Genomic DNA, 21,338 nt, shown 5'->3' on the forward strand with positions numbered 1-21,338 from the left:
TCCAGACTTCTTCCCTTGCTTTTAAAGTGACAGAAAAGGGGGGGCTCAGTACAGCGCAGGAGAAGAGAAAGATTACTCAAACAGGCATCCCCATGTGTTGGGTAAAGAGCATTTTGACTCTGGACAGCACTACTGGGAAGTGAAGGTGGGGGGTCATTTTACAGAAACGATGTCATGGTATATCGGTGTGGCCAGAGAAAATGCTGAGAGAACATTCTGTCATTCCTTTAACTCCCCAGTATGGTTTCTGGATTTTATTTTCTGAAAAAGGAAAAGGTTTCCATGTAAAAAACAACTAACCCTCCAAAACAAGTAGCTGTGGCAGAATATCTTTCCATAGTAGGAGTGTTTCTAGACGGTGACAGACAGACTGTCTTTTTATCATGTTGAGACACAGTCACATCTCTACATGTTTGCTGATGTGGTATCAAATGACTTTCTCCCTGTGTTCAGCCCTGGAAAAAGTGATAAACGTGTTATGTTGAATAAATACCAAGAGATGAAGGTTAAAACACGTCAAATGAGGCATTCTGTACACAATGTGTTTTAAATTAGGCCAACACTACAGCTACGGTATGTTTAACATGAGGCAGATGTAGAAAAAACATGACTAGGGTATCATTTTGACTGAAATGTTATTCAGGGATGCTCAGTTCAACACACACATACGATGCATTAGGAAAGTACTCAGACCACTTGGCTTTTTTCATATTTTGCTACTTTACAGCCTTATTCTAAAATGGATTCAATTGTTTCCCTGCCTCATCAATGTACAGACAATGCCCCATAATGACGAAGCAAAAACAGGTTTTTGGACATTTTAGCATCAAAACATAATTTAAAAAAACAAAAATATAACTTTTACATTTAGTATTCAGACCCTTTACTCAGTACTTTGTTGAAGCACCTTTGGCAGCGATTAGAGTCTTCTTGGGTATGACGTTACAAGCTTGGGCTCCCAGTGCAAGAGGCTGCAACACATCAGGCCGGGATTGGGAGTCCCATAGGTGGCAGGGCACAATTGGCCCAGCATCATCCGGGTTTTGCCGGGGTAGGCTGTCATTGTAAATAAGAATTTGTTCTTAATTAACTGATTTGCCTAGTTAAATAAAGGTTAAATAAATAGAAAAGCTTGCTACACCTCTATGTGGGGAGTTTCTCTCATTCATCTCTGCAGATCCTCTCTGTCAGGTTGGATGGGAGCGTTACTGCACAGCTTTTTTCATGTCTCTCCAGAGATGTTCGATCAGGTTCAAGTCCTGGCTTGGAAAGTAGTCAGACCCCTTCACTTTTTCCAAATTGTATTACGTTACAGCCTTATTCTAAAACAGATTAAATGAACAACAAATCTCAGCAATCTACACAGAATAACCCAGAATGACAAAGCAAAAACAGGTTGATATTTTTGAAAATGTATGGAAAATAAAAAACATAAATACCTTATTTACATAAGTATTCAGACCATTTGGCTGGGTTTCTGTACAGCACTTTGAGATATCAGCTGATGTACGAAGGGCTATATAAATAAATTTGATTTGATTTGATTTGATTTGCTATGAGATTTCAAATTGAGCTCAAGTGCATTCTGTTTCCATTGATCATCCATGAGATGTTTCTACAACTCGATTGGAGTCCACGTGTGGTACATTCAATTGATCGGACAGGATTTGGAAAGGTACATACCTGTCTATATGAGGTCCCACAGTTGACAGGGCATGTCAGAGAAAAAACCAAGCCATGAGGTCGAAGGAAATGTCCGAAGAACCCCGAGACAGCATTGTGTCGAGTCACAGATCTGGGTAGGCGTAGCAAAAAATGTCTGCTGCATCGAAGGTCCCCAAGAACACAGTGGCCTCCATCATTCTTAAATGGAAGATGTTTGGAACCACCAAGACTCTTCCTAGAGCTGAGCAATCGGTGGAGAAGGGCCTTGGTCAGGGAGGTGACCTAGAAACCGATGGTCACTCTGACAGAGCTCCAGTGTTCCTCTGTGGAGATGGGAGATCTTTCTAGAAGGACAAACATCTCTGGAGCGCTCCACCAATCAGGCCTTTATTGTAGAGTGGCCGGAAGGAAGCCACTCCTCAATAAAGAGCACATGACAGCCCACTTGGAGTTTGCCAAAAGGCACCTAAAGGACTCTCAGATCATGAGAAACAAGATTCTCTGGTCTGATGAAACCAAGATTGAATTCTTTGGCCTGAATGGCAAGCGTTATGTCTAGTGGAAACCTGGCACCATCCCTACAGTGAAGCATGGTGGTGGCAGCATCATGCTGTGGGAATGTTTTTCAGCGGCAGGGACTAGGAGACTAGTCAAGATCGAGGGAAAGATGAACGGATCACAGTATAGAGAGATCCATGATATGATAAAAACCTGCTCCAGAGTGCTCAGGACCTCAGACTGGGGGAGAAGTTTCACCTTCCAACAGGACAGTGATCCTTAGCACACAGCCGAGACAATGCAGGAGTGGCTTCGGGACAAGTCTCTGAATGTCCTTGAGTGGCCCAACGAGAGCCCGGACATGAACCCGATCGAACCTGACAGAACTTGAGAGGATCTGCAGAGAAGAACTCCCCAAATACAGGTGTGCCAAGCTTGTAGAGTCATACCCAAGAAGACTAGATGCTGTAATCAGTAATACAATGTAATATTTCAGGGTGTTTTTCATAAATTAGCAAAAATTAAATAAATAAAAAAACACCAAAAAAACGGAATTTGCTTTGTCATTCTGTCATCATTTCTTAGAATAAGGCTGAAACGTAACAAAATGTGAATAAGGTAAAGGGGTCTAAATACTTTCCGAACGCACTGTACTACACCTTCTTTGATAAATATAGCACACCCAACACCCGCACCCTCTACTCTACCACTTCTCACAGAGATGAAACCAGGAATAATATAATCCAATTGAGGTTTAAACCATGTTGTATACCATCTAGTATACCATCACGTCTGGTAAAATATCTAAATCATGTAATTCTTGTCCAATGGCTATCAAACTCCTTGCATTCCATTTAAGTGATAATGCACGAGAACCTGGTGTTTGGAGAATACATTGACATGGGAGTTAGAAGTCGAGGGCTGGCGAACCGTGCCACTATATTCTGCAAACACCGGTTTCGAGGGCATTATCACTTTTATTTCCACCGGATTACCAAGAATGTTATTTTGATGAATTCTTTTCATAGTATTTCATCCTTCCACAATATATAGTCCCGACACAAATCTAGGGTTGATACCCAAGCAGGCTGGTCATTCGGTTGCTGGAGACGTGACCCAGTCGTTCGAATGACAGCAAAGTAGACACATTTTCATCTGTTTAAGCTGTTTTCTAGTGACATTTTAATGGGATACATCAATAATAACCATTGTGTTTGTGAAAGTCAAACCAGAGGACAAACCGTTCGGGCGCTACAGACAATTTTGTGAAAATATTGATTTTCAGGATGCGTCATGGTCTGACAAACACCAGTCTAGCTCTGTCACCTTTCACTGCAGATGCAGAAGTGCGACATAGGCCGGATACGGTAGACTGAGACATATCCAATGGTAAAAAACAGACATCTCTAGCTTAAACTGACAGATTTGTTTAGGGGCTTTTTTATTATTATGCTAATTAGATTTTTGCGATAGCATGGACATCAACCAACGCTAAAGTGTCAAAGCATTACAGCTCTGAAGTTCACAAACGATGTTATTCAAATGAAAATGTATTGGCTAGATTTTTCAACTGTATGGCAGGGGTCTCCATGAGAGCTACTTAAAAAAAGAAAACGTTGCGAGCTACATACTTCTCTTCTCTCCCATGCAACGCTTACCCAGGTCCTTAGTGGACAAGAGAAATTAGTGCACTGTATTTCCTTTCATTATAACTTGCATGTTGCATGTTCTAAGTCCACGTCAATGTTTCCGATAAAATACAAGGTTTCCATGTGGTTACGGACCCTTCAACACCACTAACTGTAAGAGAAGAGCTATAAGATCATCAAGGACCACAACCACCCGAGCCACTGCCTGTTCACCCCATTACCATCCAGAAGGCGAGGTCAGTACAGGTGCATCAAAGCTGGGACCGAGAGACTGAAAAACAGCTTCTATCTCAAGGCCATCAGACTGATAAACAGCCATCACTAGCACATTAGAGGCTGATGCCTATAGGCATAGCCTAGAAATCACTTTAAGGAATTAACGAATGGAACACTAGTCACTTTAATAATGTTTCCATATCTGGCATTACTCATCTCATATGTATATACTGTATTCTATAATATTCTACTGTATCTTAGTCTGTCCCGCTCTGACATCGCTCGCCCATATGTGTATGGTCTTAATTCATTCCCTCTTAGATTTGTGTGTATTGGGTGTATGTTGCACACTTTGTTAGATATTACTTGTTAGATATTACTGCACTGTCGGAGCTAGAAGGACAAGCTTTTTGCTACACCCGCAATAACATCTGCTAGTCACGTGTATGTGACCACTAAAATTAGATTGTATTTATTTACAGTAGGAATGTTTCTAGACTGGACCAGACGCACTCTGTCTATTTATAATTTTACTACACTTTTACTGACGTGAAAGCATCACTCTTTCTTCCTGTGTTCAGTTCTGGACAACGTGACTCAAGGAAAAAAAGAATATGTTGATTGAGTCCTAGGAGATGACGGTGAAAACCTGTCAAATGAGACATAGTGTAATTACACATGTATTTTAAATTAGGCCAATACTACAGCTATGACTCTATGTATATATATATTTTTTAAAGGTGGTTCTGACCCCTTTTCATGATTGTGTATGGCTTTAGTCTGTACAGCGGGAAGGTAGTGATGGAATACAGATAGCAGGGGCATGAGCTTTTGCAGAGTTGCCAAAAACCGGAAATTCTGTTTTTCAGGGGAGAAGAGAGAGCCTGTGACATGACTTCTGCTTTTGGACGTTAAAGGGGAATTTCACTCAAAAACTATATTTTTTCCTTTGTCCACTGTTGATACAGTCCCAACATATTTTTCATGTCAGCAGTCAAGTTGTCAAGATATTGGACTTTTAAGAAGAAGAGTGTCTCCAGCGACATTTACATGACGATGCAACATTTAACAGTGGTGTAACGGTTTTCATAGATGGAAGAAGGTGTGGATCAAAGCACAGCGTGGTACGTGTTCATGATTTTATTAACTGAACACTGAAATACAAAACAACAATGTGAATAAACGAGAAAAAAAATGAAACAGTCCTGCAAGGTGCAGAAAACACTAAACAGAACATTAAACACCCATAACCAAAATGGGGAAAACAGGCTACCTAAGTATGATTCTCAATCAGAGACAACGAACGACACCTGGCTCTGATTCAGAACCATACCAGGCCAAACACATAAATACTACATAGAAAAAATAACATAGACTACCCACCCCAACTTACACCATGACCAAACTAACACAAAGACATAATAAAGGAACTAAGGTCAGAACGTGACAAGTGGACTAATGAAAAAAAATACCAGGAGAGTTTTTGAGTGATATTTCCCTTTAACAAGGAGACACTCCATCTTAACTCCTCCTACGCATTTCCTGAAGAGAACCTCCCACAAAAGTTTTTTTTTTTTATAGGGGAATATAATGAGATAACGAGAGAGAGTGGACATACAGGAGAGAAGAGAAGCTGCTCTATCTCCATTTTTGATTAGAAAGTAGAATTAAAATATACTGTGGATATGTCACATTGCCATCTGAGGACTCCATAGCCGAAGATAACGTTGATGTTACAACAGCTGGAAATTGACAGAGGGATCATGCATTCAGGTAGAAATTAATTTCACTAGATAAAACTTCTGCCGTTGTTTGAAGAACGTTGTTACTCCCTTCACTTTCTCTCATCTCCTCCCTTTGTTTGGTTGTATTTAGAAAGAGATGCTGCTTTATTGGTTTAAAGATGCACTATGAAGAAATCACTCTGCCATTTCCTGGTTGCTAAAATTCTAACAGTTTGCCAAATTTCAATTTATGTGGCAAACAAGCAATTATAGTGTATATAATCATTGTACCATCTAAAAAGCTGTGAATAATCTTTTCCAGAACCAAAAATATTGTATTTTCAGCTGTTTGAAATAGCTGCATAGAAATAGCGCACATAGAAGATATCTACTGTTTCTAGGCTGTGTATGTCCACTCCCTCTCCTTATCTCATTATATATCCCTATTTCTGTATAGTCGTGTGACAGGGCTATGTTTTTGAAAACTGCACAGCCCTATTTCCAAATAAAACGCCAACCCTGGCTTAACTGCAGTGACATAATTACGCCATGTGGTGCCGTATCTTGGCTGTCAGTCAAACGCCGCAACAATTGAACTAAAGTTTAAGTTAAGGCATTCATTCCAAATGGTCCAATTTAGGTTTGGGAAAGGCTTAAAAAAAACACACACAAAAACAAGTGCCTAGCACTGGGATTGAACACATAAGCCTCGAAGCTCGACTGCAGTTTCCAAAATATGGAAAAAGTCAAGGGGTCTGAATACTTTCCGAAAGCACTGTAATTTAACTTGTCTTGATGGGTTCGGATTTCAAAACTTGAAATATTGTTAATCATCAGTTATACTAGAGGCATGAGGCGTGCCATAGTCTAGAGTCTACACCCGAAGTTAATGATTATCTGTAGGAGGAATGTACATATATGGTGGATGCAATTAAGCTTGGAATGTGCTGAGTGCAGGGAAAACGATCACATGTTGGCAGGCACTGATAAGAGTGGATGGAGAGTTGTGGATTAGTGAGGAAAGGGGCCGAGGTCAGGTCCGGGCACAGTAAGGGAGAAGGTACAGTTTATTGCCCGTATCACTTAAGGTCCTGCACATCAATAAAGATGTCATGTTTAGAGAGGAGGAGGAGACTCCACCAAAATTGAGGTATATATATTACCACTGTTGGAAATATGTTTGTCTGTTCAGTTGTTCGATCCTTTGGGGTGAATCAACTTGGTTGGAGCTTTTATAGAGTCCGTCAATTTCTTACTCTGATATTTAGAACCTAACAGTCTCATGGTCCAACGTTCATTATAACACAGCCTATTTGTTCAATGGTTCCTGCACATTGACTGTATGACCTAACGGTTTTAGCTTTGAGACAGAACGTGACATTTGATCAAATGACCAGGGTCATATTCAGGAGGGTGCAACGTACTGAACATTGCAGAACGAAATTCCACTATACTCTACCAAGAGGCATGTCTGTTTTACTCAATATATTTTTTTATCTGAACATATCAGTGTTGTACCCTACTACTGTACGTGTTTATTGATGCAATAGATTCAACTTTTTATAGTAACTGCAGTTATGATGATACTGTCATCAATAGGATGTCCTCTATCTTTAAACACAGGTGTGTGGCTGAGTTTGATGACACTGACGGCTCTGACAGTTCTCATGGCAGCTCAAAGACCTGGTGAGCACGTCAACTTTCTGCTAGTTGCAAAAACATTGATTTCTTCCATATAACTGTCTTAGCTTTTTTAATTAACACTTATGAATGCCCTCTTCATAATACCTTATAAACACATGTAAGCCTTATGAGCTATACTTAATGCATTACAACTGCTCATCTAAATCTATAACAACATTCATAGAGGATTAAGCTAGTTCCTTATGAAGCAAAATGTTGTAATGCCCTATATAAATGGCTAATTTTTGCACACCCTCTTACAAGAACTCTACATCTCACTCTTATCCCAGAGGTTTTCACTTTGATGGTTCATCATGGTCGGATCTTGACCGCGTTGAACTCCTCAGTCTCTCTGGCTTGTGAACTCTCACCTCTCTTCAATGCTGAGCCATTGGAGGTGCGCTGGTACCGGTCTGGTGACTTCGACAAACCTGCCTTGTTGTACAGAGATCACAAGATCCAGGCGGCCCCTGTGGACCCCCGGTACAAGGGCAGGGTGTCTCTAACTGGGGGGCTGGATAGAGGGAATGTGTCCCTGAGACTGGAGAGGGTCACACTGGAAGACGGGGGGGAGTATGTGTGCCGTGTCAGCAACGCACAGTGGTATGAAAAAGCCAGTGTCTTCCTCACAGTAAAGGGTAAGGGACTGAAGACCGCACTCCACTTGTGTAGACAATGTGGAATGGGTAGCTGCAGTGCCTTCAGACAGTATTCACACCCGTTGACTTTTTGCACATTTTGTTGTGTAACAGTCTGAATTTGAAATGGTTTAAATGTAGATTTTGTGTCGCTGATCTACACACAATAACCCATAATGTCAAAGTGGAATTATGTTTTTAGAAATCTTTACAAATGAATGGTGGTGGCTGTGTCATGTTATGTTTATGCTTATCATTTTTTGGGATAAAAAGAAACAGAATAGAGCTAAGCACAGGCAAAGTCCTAGAGCGTTGGACTAGTAACCAGAAGGTTGCAAGATCAAACCCCCGAGCTGACAAGGTACAAATCTGTCGTTCTGCCCCTGAACAGGCAGTTAACCCACTGTTCCTAGGCCGTCATTGAAAATAAGAATTTGTTCTTAACTGACTTGCCTAGTAAAATAAAAAAAAATAAAAAAGAGCGTTGGGTCAGTAACCAAAAGGTCGCTAGATCAAATCCCTGAGTTCCCTGTTCTTAGGCTGTCATTGTAAATAAGAATTTGTTCTTAAATGGCTTGCCTGGTTAAATAAATATTCTGGATATTGAAACTTATTTTAAAGGAATAGTTTAAAAATGACATTGGTTTCCTTACTCTGTAAGCAGTATATGGACACGTGGCGGTCTAACATTGCTCACAGGGTAAGGAAACCAATATGCTAATTTGCAATTTGGGTGAACTCTCCCTTTGGAATGTATAGAGAAAGTGGCAACTCTTTATGCAGGTTTGCAATTAAATACATTCTCACAATCATTGTCTTCTTGGTTGTACTTTGCCCCACCTCTGTCTATTAGTACTAGGTGGTACCCCGGTGGTCTCTGTTGCTGAAGCAAGAGGAGGAGGCGGTCGGGTGAACGTTACCTGTTCATCAGAGGGCTGGTCACCATATCCTACACTCACCTGGAGAAACAAAGAGGGGACAGAGATCAGAAATGGACGAGAAGTACTGAACACTCCAGGTTATTGTAGACACTTTTTTGAAACATCACTGCAACTATGTACAGCTGTGTGTGTCTGTCTGTCAGTAAGTGTGTATATCCCCTTTTCCTCTCTGTTTCAGATCCTCAGGGCTTGGTGAGAATCAGTAGTTGGATGCTGTATGCTCCCTCAGACACCGATTGGCTCTCCTGTACAGTCTCTCTGTCTGAGGAGGAGAAGAAGGAGAGTAGAATCCTGCCCAGAGCTCCAACGGAGGGTGAGAATCTCAGAAATCTTAAAGAGTATCTTATCATTTAATATTTGAGTCAAAGTAACAATAAGTTCATTATACCCTACAAACCAGTCAACACAACTTGGACCTGTTGTGAAATGGACCTTGGGCTTTCCTAAACGGGCCCCTATCTGAATAAATTAGTTCTTAAAGATAAAATGCCGGTCTGAACAGACCTAAGGACAACCAGACCCAAGGACAACCAGACCAAAGGACAACCAGACCGGTCCGATTCAATCCGAGGGAAGCAGCAAAAAAAGCACCAAAAAAATCTGTTATTAACTGGAGCTGTTAAGGCGCAATGGAGAGAGAAACAGAGCCGCTCTAGCAGGTGGAGGGACTGTGCTGTGTGTGCAGTGTGTGAGTGAGTTTTTTTTTTTTTTTTACCTTTATTTAACCTTTATTTAACCAGGCAAGTCAGTTAAGAACACATTCTGTTCAGGGGCAGAACGACAGTACCTTGTCAGCTCAGGGGTTTGAACTCACAACCTTCCGGTTACTAGTCCAACACTCTAACCACTAGGCTACGCTGCCGAGTGAGTGAGTGAGTGAGTGAGTGAGTGGAGTGAGTGAGTGAGTGAGTGAGTGAGTGAGTGAGTGAGTGAGTGAGTGAGTGAGTGAGTGAGTGAGTGAGTGAGTGAGTGAGTGAGTGAGTGAGTGAGTGAGTGAGTGAGTGAGTGAGTGATGCCGGGTGTAGGCAGGGAGAGAGAAAGAAACAGCTACAAAGCCGACTCGCACAAGATAGAATACAGTAACTTCTTGCTGCCACAGATCTTGGTAACTGTAACCTTTTTTCTTATCATTTACCTTTTAATTCCTTCATTTGAATTCCATCTTCCATTGATTAGATATAGGTAACTATATTGAAAGCAGGTGCTTTCACATGTGTGGTTCCTGAGGTAATTAGAGTTGATTGACGCAACTTAATAAAACATCCCCTTCAAAATCGGTCTGTTTAAGATAGAGAGATACGTTTTTTTGGGGGGATGGGTAGCGTCTCAATCCCCCACGTCCACATATATGGTGGAAAGTGGCAGAGCTCCTGCATTGTTTGTCAGACCAGGAAACACCCTGAAATTCCGGCTTCTCATGAAAACGTCTGTAGTGTTTGAATGGTTTGGCCTACAAACTAATACTCTGTGGAAAGATGAGACTCTCACGAACAGGATGTTGTTCTCCGTCTCACCGGTCACCATAGCAACACCCACCCGTAGCCAGCAGGAATATTTCACAGGTCATCCCCAAAGCCAACACCTCCTTTGGCCACCTTTCCTTCCAGTTCTCTGCTGCCAATGACTGGAACAAATTGCAAAAAAATCACTGAAGTTGGAGACTTATATCTCCCTCACTAACTTCAAGCATCAGCTGTCAGAGCAGCTTACCGATCGCTGTAGCTGTACACAGCCCATCTGTGAATAGCCAATCCAAACCAACTACCTACCTCATCCCCATGTTTGTTTGTTTGTTTTCTGCTCTTTTGCACACCAGTATTTCTACTTGCACATCCTCATCTGCACATCTATCACTCCAGTGTTAATTGCTAACTTGTAATTACTTCTCCACTATGACCTATTTATTGCCTTACCTCCTTACTTCATTTGCACTCACTGTATACATATTTTCTATTGAGTTATTGACTGTACGTTTGTTTATCCCATGTGTAACTCTCTGTTGTTGTTTTTGTCGCACTGCTTTGCTTTATCATGCCCAGGTCGCAGTTGTAAATGAGAACTTGTTCTCAACTGGCCTACCTGGTTAAATTAAGGTGAAATATATATATATATATATATATTTTTTAAATACTCAGTGACAACGTTCTTATACCTTATTTACTGCTACCTCTGCAGCCAGAATAACAGCTAAATGTATTCTGTCTCGTTTGTTTAAGCTGTTTATTCCGGCCAAACTGTTCACAGTTGCCAAAGAAAACAATACTATAAGCACACATTTACAGGTAGAAATACAGTTTTCTCATTGATATTTTCATTTATATAAGAACATTCCTACTTTCTGATCTTTTGGTTGCTAAAGACACAACCCAGGCATTTGTTCGATTAGTTCGATATTTATGGACGAGACCCAGTCACTTGCTTGCTTGCTAGCTAGCTAGCTACGGCTAACACAGTTACAACCTCAGCAGATAGAATAAAAGCAAAGTAGCTGTTTTCTATTAACATTCATTTGGATACATCCGTAACAATGAGCTGATAATGCCCTATTTTGCCTGGCATATCTAGAAAAGTTTGCCTTCTAGTCAGGATACTTGACACTGTACATTGCAAGGAGATCACATTGCACATCAAACATTAGTTTAGAAGCTAGCTAAATAGGTTGTTGCTAGCAAGCCTGCCAATATGACAAATAAAAAAATATCAGTTGCTGAAAACACCTGGTCAAACTAGCAACGACGGAGGATTTGACATCATAGCACCACTTGCGTCATGGCTGCAACGGTAGCGAGTACCAGAGAAATTCATGGTCATCACTCACCATGTTAGGTCATCAGATGCTCCAAAAAAATATGTCTCTGCAAAAACAAATTAATGCTAGCTAGCTACATTTTTTCCCTCGTTGGACCTGCATTTACAATGTATCCAATTTTGGTTTGTGTGGTTGTTGGTTTAGCTTTCGATAACTTTGTAGCAAGTAGGGTATGCATGTGTAGGCGCTTATTGCGTCATGATTGCAAGGTGTCCCTATATCTTTCCCTACTGTCCCGCTATCTGGCATAAATGTACATTCTAGAATGCTCTTCTAGCCAATCAGGAACAAATATTCAACAATGCTGTTTCATATATGTACTAGATACAGTGCATGTCTATAGTAGTAAATGGCAAGTTCAATATTTCATCAAATCTTTATTTTTTGCTAGCTAAAGGGTCTAAAATAAAAAATAAAATAGCTAAATGATCCATGGTATGACCATTTTTGTGGTATGACCATGTTAGATCTCAGAAAAGATACAATTGTGAACCCGCGACCCACATGTATCACATAAAATGTATATGCCATATCTCACAATTGATTGGACTTCCCAAATTTAGTATTTTCACTGTGACAGAACATACATTTTTATGTAGATTTGTGTCATTCCACATAGTTCTTTGAAAGCGGTGCAGTGAGTGGGGGGCAACATAACCCTGTGACATAGCGTTCGCTCTAGCTCTACCTTGCTGAGTGAGAGAGGTCCGCACTTTGACAGACAGTCCAATAACAAGGGTTTAGGAACTTAGACACATTTTTTAAATTTAACGGTATTCCCCTTTAAGACACTTTATGTCAGTGTTTTCTTTATTTTTACAGCTACCTGTATCTCCTAACTTGCTTGCCACACTGGGAGACTACTTTTACTATAGTGTTGCTTTGATGACTTGTGATTGGCCGGAAACAACAGCAAGCTTCACGCACCACTTTGGTGAAAAGCAAGAGCAGCAGCATAAATTGTACAATTTTCACTCTCTCCACAGCACCAGTCGCATTCGGGTCTGTACGGGTCCTTACGGGTAAATTGGTTATAATTACAAATACCCAAGACCCATGACAATTAGGTCCAACCTGGCTTTTCGGGTACAGGTGAAACGGTGAAGTCCTCTAATATGTTGTCTTGAGTTACTGTATCTACCCGAAAAACAACATCATAAACCTGGGAAATAAGACTCATTTTTTTTAAAGTAATATTTTAAGTGGTTTGATCAATTCTTTGTACAGGACATTGGGGTCTTGGAGCCTTCATCACGACTCTGATTATTTTACTGCTTGTTGTTGTCTCTGCTGTTATTGGGCTCTTCATCTGGATCAAAAATACTGGTATGTCAACAAGCTAACGCAAATGAATTTAAATGTGAACAGCATGTGACCTATCATTAGTAGAACTGATCTTCATAGTGTGGCTCGACTATTCTACTCCACGAACATATATACGGTACATATTTACATTGTGTTTATATGTAATGTTGTCAAGTGTATGCCTTTCATTCAACAAATTGTTGCATACATTTTTTTCAAGTACTACTGCATTGATTGATCACTCACACCCATCTCTATCATTTACAATGGGTTATGTGGTTTTGCATTGACAATATCTACTTCTCTTCCTCCTACAGGGTTTGTCAGAGTCTCAACATCGAAGAAAATGGCAAATGGAAACGGTATTAAGCATTGTCTAATCATTTCGTTTTATATAAAAGTCCAGTTCCAAAGATTTCCAAAACCCCATCGCAAGTGAGGTGCATTTGCGTTTAGACAAGAGTGTTGGGAATAAACAAGAGCGTCGGGACCTTTGTTTAACTAAGCAAATCATTTAAAGAATTCTTATTTACAATGACGATCTACCAAAAGGCAAAAGGCCTCCTGCGGGACGGTCATGCATAGATGTCAATTCGAAATTAAGTTAGGAATTGCACCTTAATATAATATTAGGTTTGATGATGACATTGAAAAACCTCACTGATACAATACATTAAAAAAAAGTAATATTGTATGACCTAGCTACCTATATTAATATTACTGTCATTGCATTTAGGATAAAACAGTCTACAGAGAGGCCAGAATCGACTTCTATAGTTTTTCAAGACTATTTTGTGTATTTCTATATTATAACATGATTTTTTTTAAACATAGTTTTAATTTAATCGAGAAAGCCACTTTTGTCGGATGTACATTATTTTTAATTTTTTTACTGATATTTTATTTAACATTTCAAAGGTTGAATGAGCATTTTACGCGTTTTGTACTGAAGATTAGGTGTTTGTTGATTATTTTATGTTAACATTATATTGAATATTTATTTTGTGTATACACTCCCTCTGTATTTATTTGGACAGTGAAGCTAAATTTGGCTCTATGCTACAGGATTTTGGCTTTGAGATCAAATATTTCACATGAGGTGCCAGTATAGAGTGACACCTTTTATTTGAGGGTATTTTCATGAATATCTGTTGTACTGTTTAGAAATGAAAATACTTTATGTATCTAGTCCACCCATTTGAAGAAGTCATAAATATTTGGACAAATTAAATTATAGTGTATTAAAGTGTCGAACGGTGTTTCCTCCGACACATTGGTGCAGCTGGCTTCCGGGTTGAGGGGGGGGGGGCGGTTCGGAAGCGCGGTTTGGCAGGTCATGTTTCGGAGGACCCGACTTTCGGCTCTCCCGAGCTCGTTGGGGAGTTGCAGCGTTGAGACAAGATGGTAATCACGAAAATGACACCGTAGATTATTCTTCAAATGGAGGGACTAGATACACAGTTCTTTAATATCTAAACGGTAAAACAGATACTTATGAAAATGAAATGAAATATTTTATCTCCAATCCAAAATGCTGGCATATAGAGACAACGTTAAACATTGTAGCTTTACTAAATAGAGGAGAGTGTATCTATATTATCTAAGAAACATGTCTTATTTGATTAGAAATTGAAAAAAACATTTTTTCAATAAAACTCAGTAAGGTGGTGTTCAAATGAAAGATTGAAAGATTGATTTTCTATTTTCAAAACGTTGTTTCTTTAGTATGGCACACAACTTCTAACACATGTCCAGATGAAGGAGATCAAATTCAAGTGTCAAATAGATTTACTCTTCTATTAACTAAATGAGTAATTTATCAAGCGTTGAACATACTGTATAGCTAGATAGATTAATATGATTAATTATATTGTGTCAATAATCTATATGTCAACAATATTGTATGACCTGTAGTGTTAGTGTCATATTAGTGTCAATCTATTTCAGATAAAACAGAGTCGACTGAGACGCCTGAAGGTATTACTATATATTATATATATATATATATTATTATATATTTTTTCAAGACTACTTTGTGAATTTCTACACATTATATGATTTTCTATATATTTGGTATCTTACTTTTAACCGTTTTCATTTAATAGAAGAAACAGCTCTTGCCGGAGGTAAATCTGAACATTTCATTTAGCATTGCAAAAGCAAACTTTACTGAGCATTTTGTGTTTTGTATAGAATATTATGTATTTATGTGTGTTGTTGATTATTTAATGTATATATCTACATTTGCTATGAAATACGTGTCTCATTTAATCAGAAATTGACAAGCGTCAATTTACGGGTAAAGGAAAATCAAATTCAAGCATCAAACTAGTCATTTATCATCCATTGAACAGATAAATATGGTTGATTATTTGATGCATCGACAATCAACTTTTTGTCAATACTAATATGTTCATTTGTGCAGAATGTGGTACGCAAACTGCCAAGGAAACAACTACACAGTGTGTCCCGAAAGGTACATTTACATTGACATACGTTTTTATTATTTAACATTTTCTCCTAAGTTAGTTAACCCACAAACACAGTCATTCCCAGGTTTATTCACATTCATTGAACAACACCCATTAAAAACAGTGGTGCAACCCAATATTTATTTTCTGTTGATAAGCTTAGTGGTTAGAAAATGTCTCTGATTTTGATTTGTTAATCATTTGCAGAATGGGGTGAAGTAAAAAGATTCAAAGGTAGGACAAAAAAACATCAAACATAATATTATTACGTGGCTCTACCTACTACATCCATCTCAGCAACCACGTGACTGAATAATTTCACCAAATATTTTTTCCTTTTCTTAGTGGACATCACTCTGGACCCAAAGCCTGGTCATCCGTATCTACAAGTGTCTCCAAATCGAAAGAAGGTCTACTATAAGACATCAAAAGAACCTAATGTTTCCACAGCCCCTCATGTCCTAAGTGAGGACAAATTCAGCTCCGGACAGATATACTGGGAAGTGGTGGTGAGGAATGGTGGAATTTTCAATTCATTTCTTGGAGAGAAACAGTCATGGTACGTCGGGGTAGCCACAGACACAGCCACTCTGACAACCGGTGTTGTACCTTTAACCCCACAGAATGGTTTCTGGGTTTTTACATTTAAAAAAGAAAAAGGGTATTGTGTCTCTGATGACCCTCAAATGCCAGTATCTGGAAATGAAAGCCCTTCAGTGTTGAGTGACGTGTCAGCAGACATTCTTACAACACTGGGAGTGTTCTTAGATTGTGACAGACAGATGATTTCCTTTTATGATGCTGATTCAAAGGTACATCTTTACAGTTTGTTTAACGTTGTGTCATCTAACACATTCTTCGCTGTATTCAGCCCTGGGTTACGTGACACCTGTCCCTTAACAGTAAAATGACTCTGGATGACAAAGTGTTATGGAATAGGCCAGGTAGTTTAGTTCTTAGGAACACAATTATACACTACACTACCACTTCGACATTTCATCCCCAGGTAGCAGCAACAGAGGCAGGTGCTGTCCTCTGCCAGGAAGTCTTGAACAGGTGTGGGCAATCGGGGTGTGGCAGCTTGTAGCGCTGTGAGGCTGTTGTAGTTTGATGGCCATGTGGGCTTTCGGTTCGGTTTTAAATCTTCAGTTTTTGAGATGACATTTTTCTGTCCTTTTTCTATACACAAATATTTGTTGATCACTGTGGCGACACGTCATTCAGGGCAGGTGGAGCATTTTTACAAACAATGTAAAAAAAATGTATCAATGAGTTAATAAAGCTGCATACAAACATTCATACAATCTCTGTATTGCTTTCTTGAGTAAGGCAGCTCCAAAATGCAGATGTTTCAGCCTAGCTCAGTGCTTTCTGCGGTGGTGGGCCAGCCGGTGGACAATACGGAGCGTAAGGGTTGGTAGTGTTCTCTAGTTGCGCCGTTATTGGCTCAGTGTTCTGTCACTCATGGGGATGCTACATCACCGCCAAATCTACAGGGAGAAATTTGAAAATTCAAGCCGCTTGGATGCTGCCATAGACTTATATTAGAAGTGCCCATCCAAGAAGGCTCAAGGTCATTGGCCAAATCACATTATATCTACCGTAGCTATTGGACTGATTTTATCAACATCATACTTTCACAATCTTAGCGAGCAAACTAGACAAGCGGTCATCCTCATGAATCAAGTCGACAATCTACTGGGAAATACTTTTCAATCCTTGTCATATGAAGATAAATTATAGGTAAAATGTATCGGTGCTCATTGGCCATTGGACATAAACATTACACAAAGAGTTGTAAATCGGAAATTTAACAATGAGTGCTGAGGTGCCACTGCAGCTTTGGGCTCAATCCCAGGCTGTGTCACAGCCGGCCGTGACTGGGAGACACATGGGACGGCGCAAAATTGGCCCAGCGTCATCCGGGTTAGGGGAGGGTTTGGCCGGCTGGGATTTCCTTGTCTCATCATACTCTTGTGTTTCCTCCGACACATTGGTGCGGCTGGCTTCCGGGTTACGCGAGCAGTATGTCAAGAAGCAGTGTGTCTTGGCTCTCAACCTACGCCGAGTCCGCAGGGGAGATTTAGCGATGAGACAAGATCATACTGTAACTTCTGGCCCATGGCGTTGCATGTGAATGTCACATCCTTCTTCATTCTTTTCTTCAGACCTTCAAACCGTTTCTTGGCGATTCTATAGTTGTCTTGGAGTGCTGGCATTTCTCGTTTCCATGACAACTTCACGAGATATCGTTGAAGGTCGTTGTTTTCTCGAACCTCTGTAGAGCCTCGTTTTCATCTGGGTTCTGTTTTCTTGCTTATAATACCCAGAGACTCAAGCTCCCAGAATGCATGCAGTTGTTTGAAGACGCGTGTGTCTTCATCAAGTGGGATGAACATGCATGTTGCCTCGGCGACACTTGACATGGACACTGGTTCCTGCACCGAACATCCAAAGGTGCCCTCTAAAGCAACCGGCGTCTCCGTCAGTCACTTCACTCTGCCTGATTGTCACGTTCTGACCATAGTTCTGTTATTTTATTCTTTGTTTTAGTATGGTCAGGGCATGAGTTGGGGTGAGCAGTCTGTTTTCCTATGTTGGTTTTTGTGTTCGGCCTGGTATGGTTCTCAATCAGAGGCAGGTGTCGTTAGTTGTCTCTGATTGAGAATCATACTTAGATAGCCTGGGTTTCACTTTTGGTTTGTAGGTGTTTGTTTCCGTGTGTGTGTTTGGGCCACACGGTACTGTTTCGGTTTTGTAAATTCACTTTATTGTTTTGATTCAGTGTTCAGTGCTTTGTTTAATTAAAATCATCATGAACACTTACCACGCTGCGCTTTGGTCCGATACTTACTCCTCCTCAGACGAAGAGGACGATATCCCTTACACTGATACTATCTGCCAGTAGTGGTCTGCTCCTATCAGGACAGAGTGTTCAGGATAATTGTCATCTCCTGGAAAGTCTGCGAGGTGCAGTCCCTTTCTGTTGAGCTCATGTTGAATCTGTTCCCCAGGAACCTTCATCACAGCTGTGCACACTTGTGGGGTTTCAATTGCCTCTATCTCTATTCTCTGCTGTCCCAGACATTCTCCAAGATGACTTTCACTGTGAAGCCAAATGTGTGAAGAGTAAGTGCCTCTTGTCTGATTACTGGTAGCTTCAAGCCCTTCACAAGGTTTTCATGTACAAAGCTTCTCTGACTGCCTCCATCTAGTAAGCAACGAGCTATCTTCCTGCCTGATGGGCCTTCTACCCATGCCTTTGCCATTTGTAGCAACACAGTGTTCTGTCCATCTGGTTTAATCTTCAATGAATGGGGGAAAACTGAGGAAACAGCATCTATAGAAACAGTAGGGGTTGCACCTCACTCCTCTTACCAGTACACACAGCAATGTGATGTCTGCTTCCACTTGACACATCTTTGACTTTTCAGAATTTTGCTGTGTTTCTGTCCTAAACATACAAAACATCTTCCCATTTTCTATAGTTTTTCTCTTTGCGTGTAGCAATATTGTGGTCAGGGCAGTTTTCTGATTTGTGGTCTGCACTGTCACAGAATAGACCGGTTTTGTTCCTTCTGGCGGGCTGTGTGCAGTGCCGTAGCAGATGGCATGTTGAATCTTTTTGTTTTCATTTCATTGGAGGAGCATGACTTGTTCCATGGTTTGCGCTATTTCTGTTGGTTCCATGATCGTGTCATTTGTAGTGCTCTTTCCCTGCCCTGAACCTCCTGTAGGAAACTGACGATCTCAGACACTTTCCATTCATCATCTAGTCCCCTCTAACGACTATAGTCAAGAGCTATGTGCTCTGGAATCATCTGCAGTAAGATTGGGCATAGTAGGCTTCCATAAGGTTTCTGACACTACACCCAGTGATTCCAAGCTCCTAATCTGAATTTCACATTCATCATATAACTGCCTCAATGCATTTAGGTCAGAGGATTTCTTCACAGGAGTGAGATTCAGCAGCTTTGACATGTGAGAACTATAATCTGTCTGCTAACATCAATCCTGCTACTGCCTTTGAAGCTGGTCCAGTGGGATATGTTTTCAGATAGGTAAACCTCTCTTTATTACACAGGGAATCATTGTTGTGAATAGCAGTCTCATACTGGCTCCAAAACTCCTACCACAAATTGACATCTCCATAGAATTTCTCAATAATCAACTTTGGTAGCCTTACTGATTGTCTCTGTGATCTGTTTTAGTTAGAGTCACTCACCAGTGCTGGTAGTGGATTGAGGTCCTGTTTTTTTCTTTATCACTTCAGCATGATAATGCGCTCTTTGTAATCCTCTGTGCATGCATTCTCCGCCTCCAATCCGTCCAATGGCGCTAACTGTTCAATTCCACGATCAAGTTCAAACAAGCTGTCCTCCTTAGCTGATAGCAATTCCAACAATGTACTCAAGTGATCGGTATCTGAATTTGACTGGGTTATTTCCACGTCAATTCAAAATCTGTGTTGTGGCACCTCGAATGGTACCCCGCTTTCGTGTCATTCTTTCTGCTTCATGCCGACGTTCCTCCTCAGCCATTTCAGCCGCTTCATCCCTACGATCTTCATCGCAGCTCATACTTTTCCTGGATCTCGGCACCAAAATATAGTAGTAATGACTCGGGATGTCGGGTTTGAAATGAAAGCTTATTTTAGTAATACTACTTGTTCACCTTACATTTAACAACTTTAGATTCTACAAAACAATAAAAGAAAGTTGCTAGTGAAAGTCAGGATAGTCACTTGAACATAACTGGCGAGTTCACTCTCTACTTCGTGTCGCAAGGCATTCTGGGACTTGCAGTCAAAAGCGTGATCCAATAAAACAAAAATATGTATGTAGTTCTCTCGATCTCCAACACACAAATTCTAATACAATTACATATGTAAATAACTGTAAAGAAAATATCTTTAGATACAGCTCAATGAATTAACTGTAAACAATAACTCTGTAACCCATTAAAGTTACAACAGTATGCATCAAAACATTATTTTTGTTTTTGCCCCACCAAGATGAATATGCCAAAACCGCCACTGGTTGATCACCATTTTGAACATCAATAACTTGCTTGAGCTAGTTGACCAAAGAGTCAAGACAGAGCTGGCCCTGAACTCTGTAAGCTTGCCTCTCCTGGGGCACACGCATTCAACACCCTGTCCATACATTAAACTGTATGCTTACTCCTCACAATGCACACATTAAATCAGGTCACAAACTCTTTAGCTCGGCCTAGTACCCCTAGACTTAGCGAGTGTAGCAAAATCAGTAGGCTAGCTAGGTAGTCACGTAACAAAACAAAAAAAAACATGCTACAACAATTTTTACTGAATATAAAACAGGTACACTGTCTATATAAGCCAATTTATACGGCTTACTGTATAATTAAATATAAAACCACAGTTGAATACATGAAATTCTACAGTGTTGGTGAGTTCACACAAAGTTAGTGTTTTTTTTTAGGAAAAGCCGGGTTGTGGCGTGCCTAATACATGATACCTTGCTGGTTAAACAGTTTGAAACAAAGTAATAACTTTTTGGGAAAGTTTCCTCTCAAAACCTCTACAAGTCAGAATGTTGAATAAAATTACATTTGAACTAAATCTACTGATTGCCTGGATTATTGGTCCTTGTGTCTTAGGAAAGTATTATTAACCTGACTGTTGAACGCTGGTCTGTATTTTCTATCTCCTGATACATTCACCCATGATGCACGCTATGGGGTCGTTCCATTTGATTT

General features: G+C 40.2%; 1 protein-coding gene across 2 annotated transcripts; it reads left to right on the top strand.

Moving 5' to 3' along the window:
- Positions 1-5,633: 5,633 nt before the first annotated feature.
- Positions 5,634-16,897, top strand: LOC118395395 (butyrophilin subfamily 1 member A1-like). 2 transcript variants are annotated; one of them, XM_035789164.2, is made up of 12 exons: positions 5,634-5,801; positions 7,376-7,438; positions 7,726-8,073; positions 8,927-9,091; positions 9,193-9,327; positions 13,051-13,149; positions 13,446-13,490; positions 15,076-15,105; positions 15,234-15,254; positions 15,554-15,604; positions 15,807-15,833; positions 15,945-16,897. In XM_035789164.2, the coding sequence occupies exons 1-12, from the start codon at positions 5,759-5,761 to the stop codon at positions 16,508-16,510; spliced, it is 1,593 nt and encodes a 530-aa protein (XP_035645057.1). In that variant the 5' UTR covers positions 5,634-5,758; the 3' UTR covers positions 16,511-16,897. The 2 variants fall into 2 exon arrangements, with proteins under 2 accessions (XP_035645057.1, XP_035645058.1); XM_035789165.2 differs by lacking the exon at positions 13,051-13,149.
- Positions 16,898-21,338: the final 4,441 nt, after the last annotated feature.

This window comes from Oncorhynchus keta, chromosome 16 (assembly GCF_023373465.1).
Source record: "Oncorhynchus keta strain PuntledgeMale-10-30-2019 chromosome 16, Oket_V2, whole genome shotgun sequence".
Taxonomy (NCBI): domain Eukaryota; kingdom Metazoa; phylum Chordata; class Actinopteri; order Salmoniformes; family Salmonidae; genus Oncorhynchus; species Oncorhynchus keta.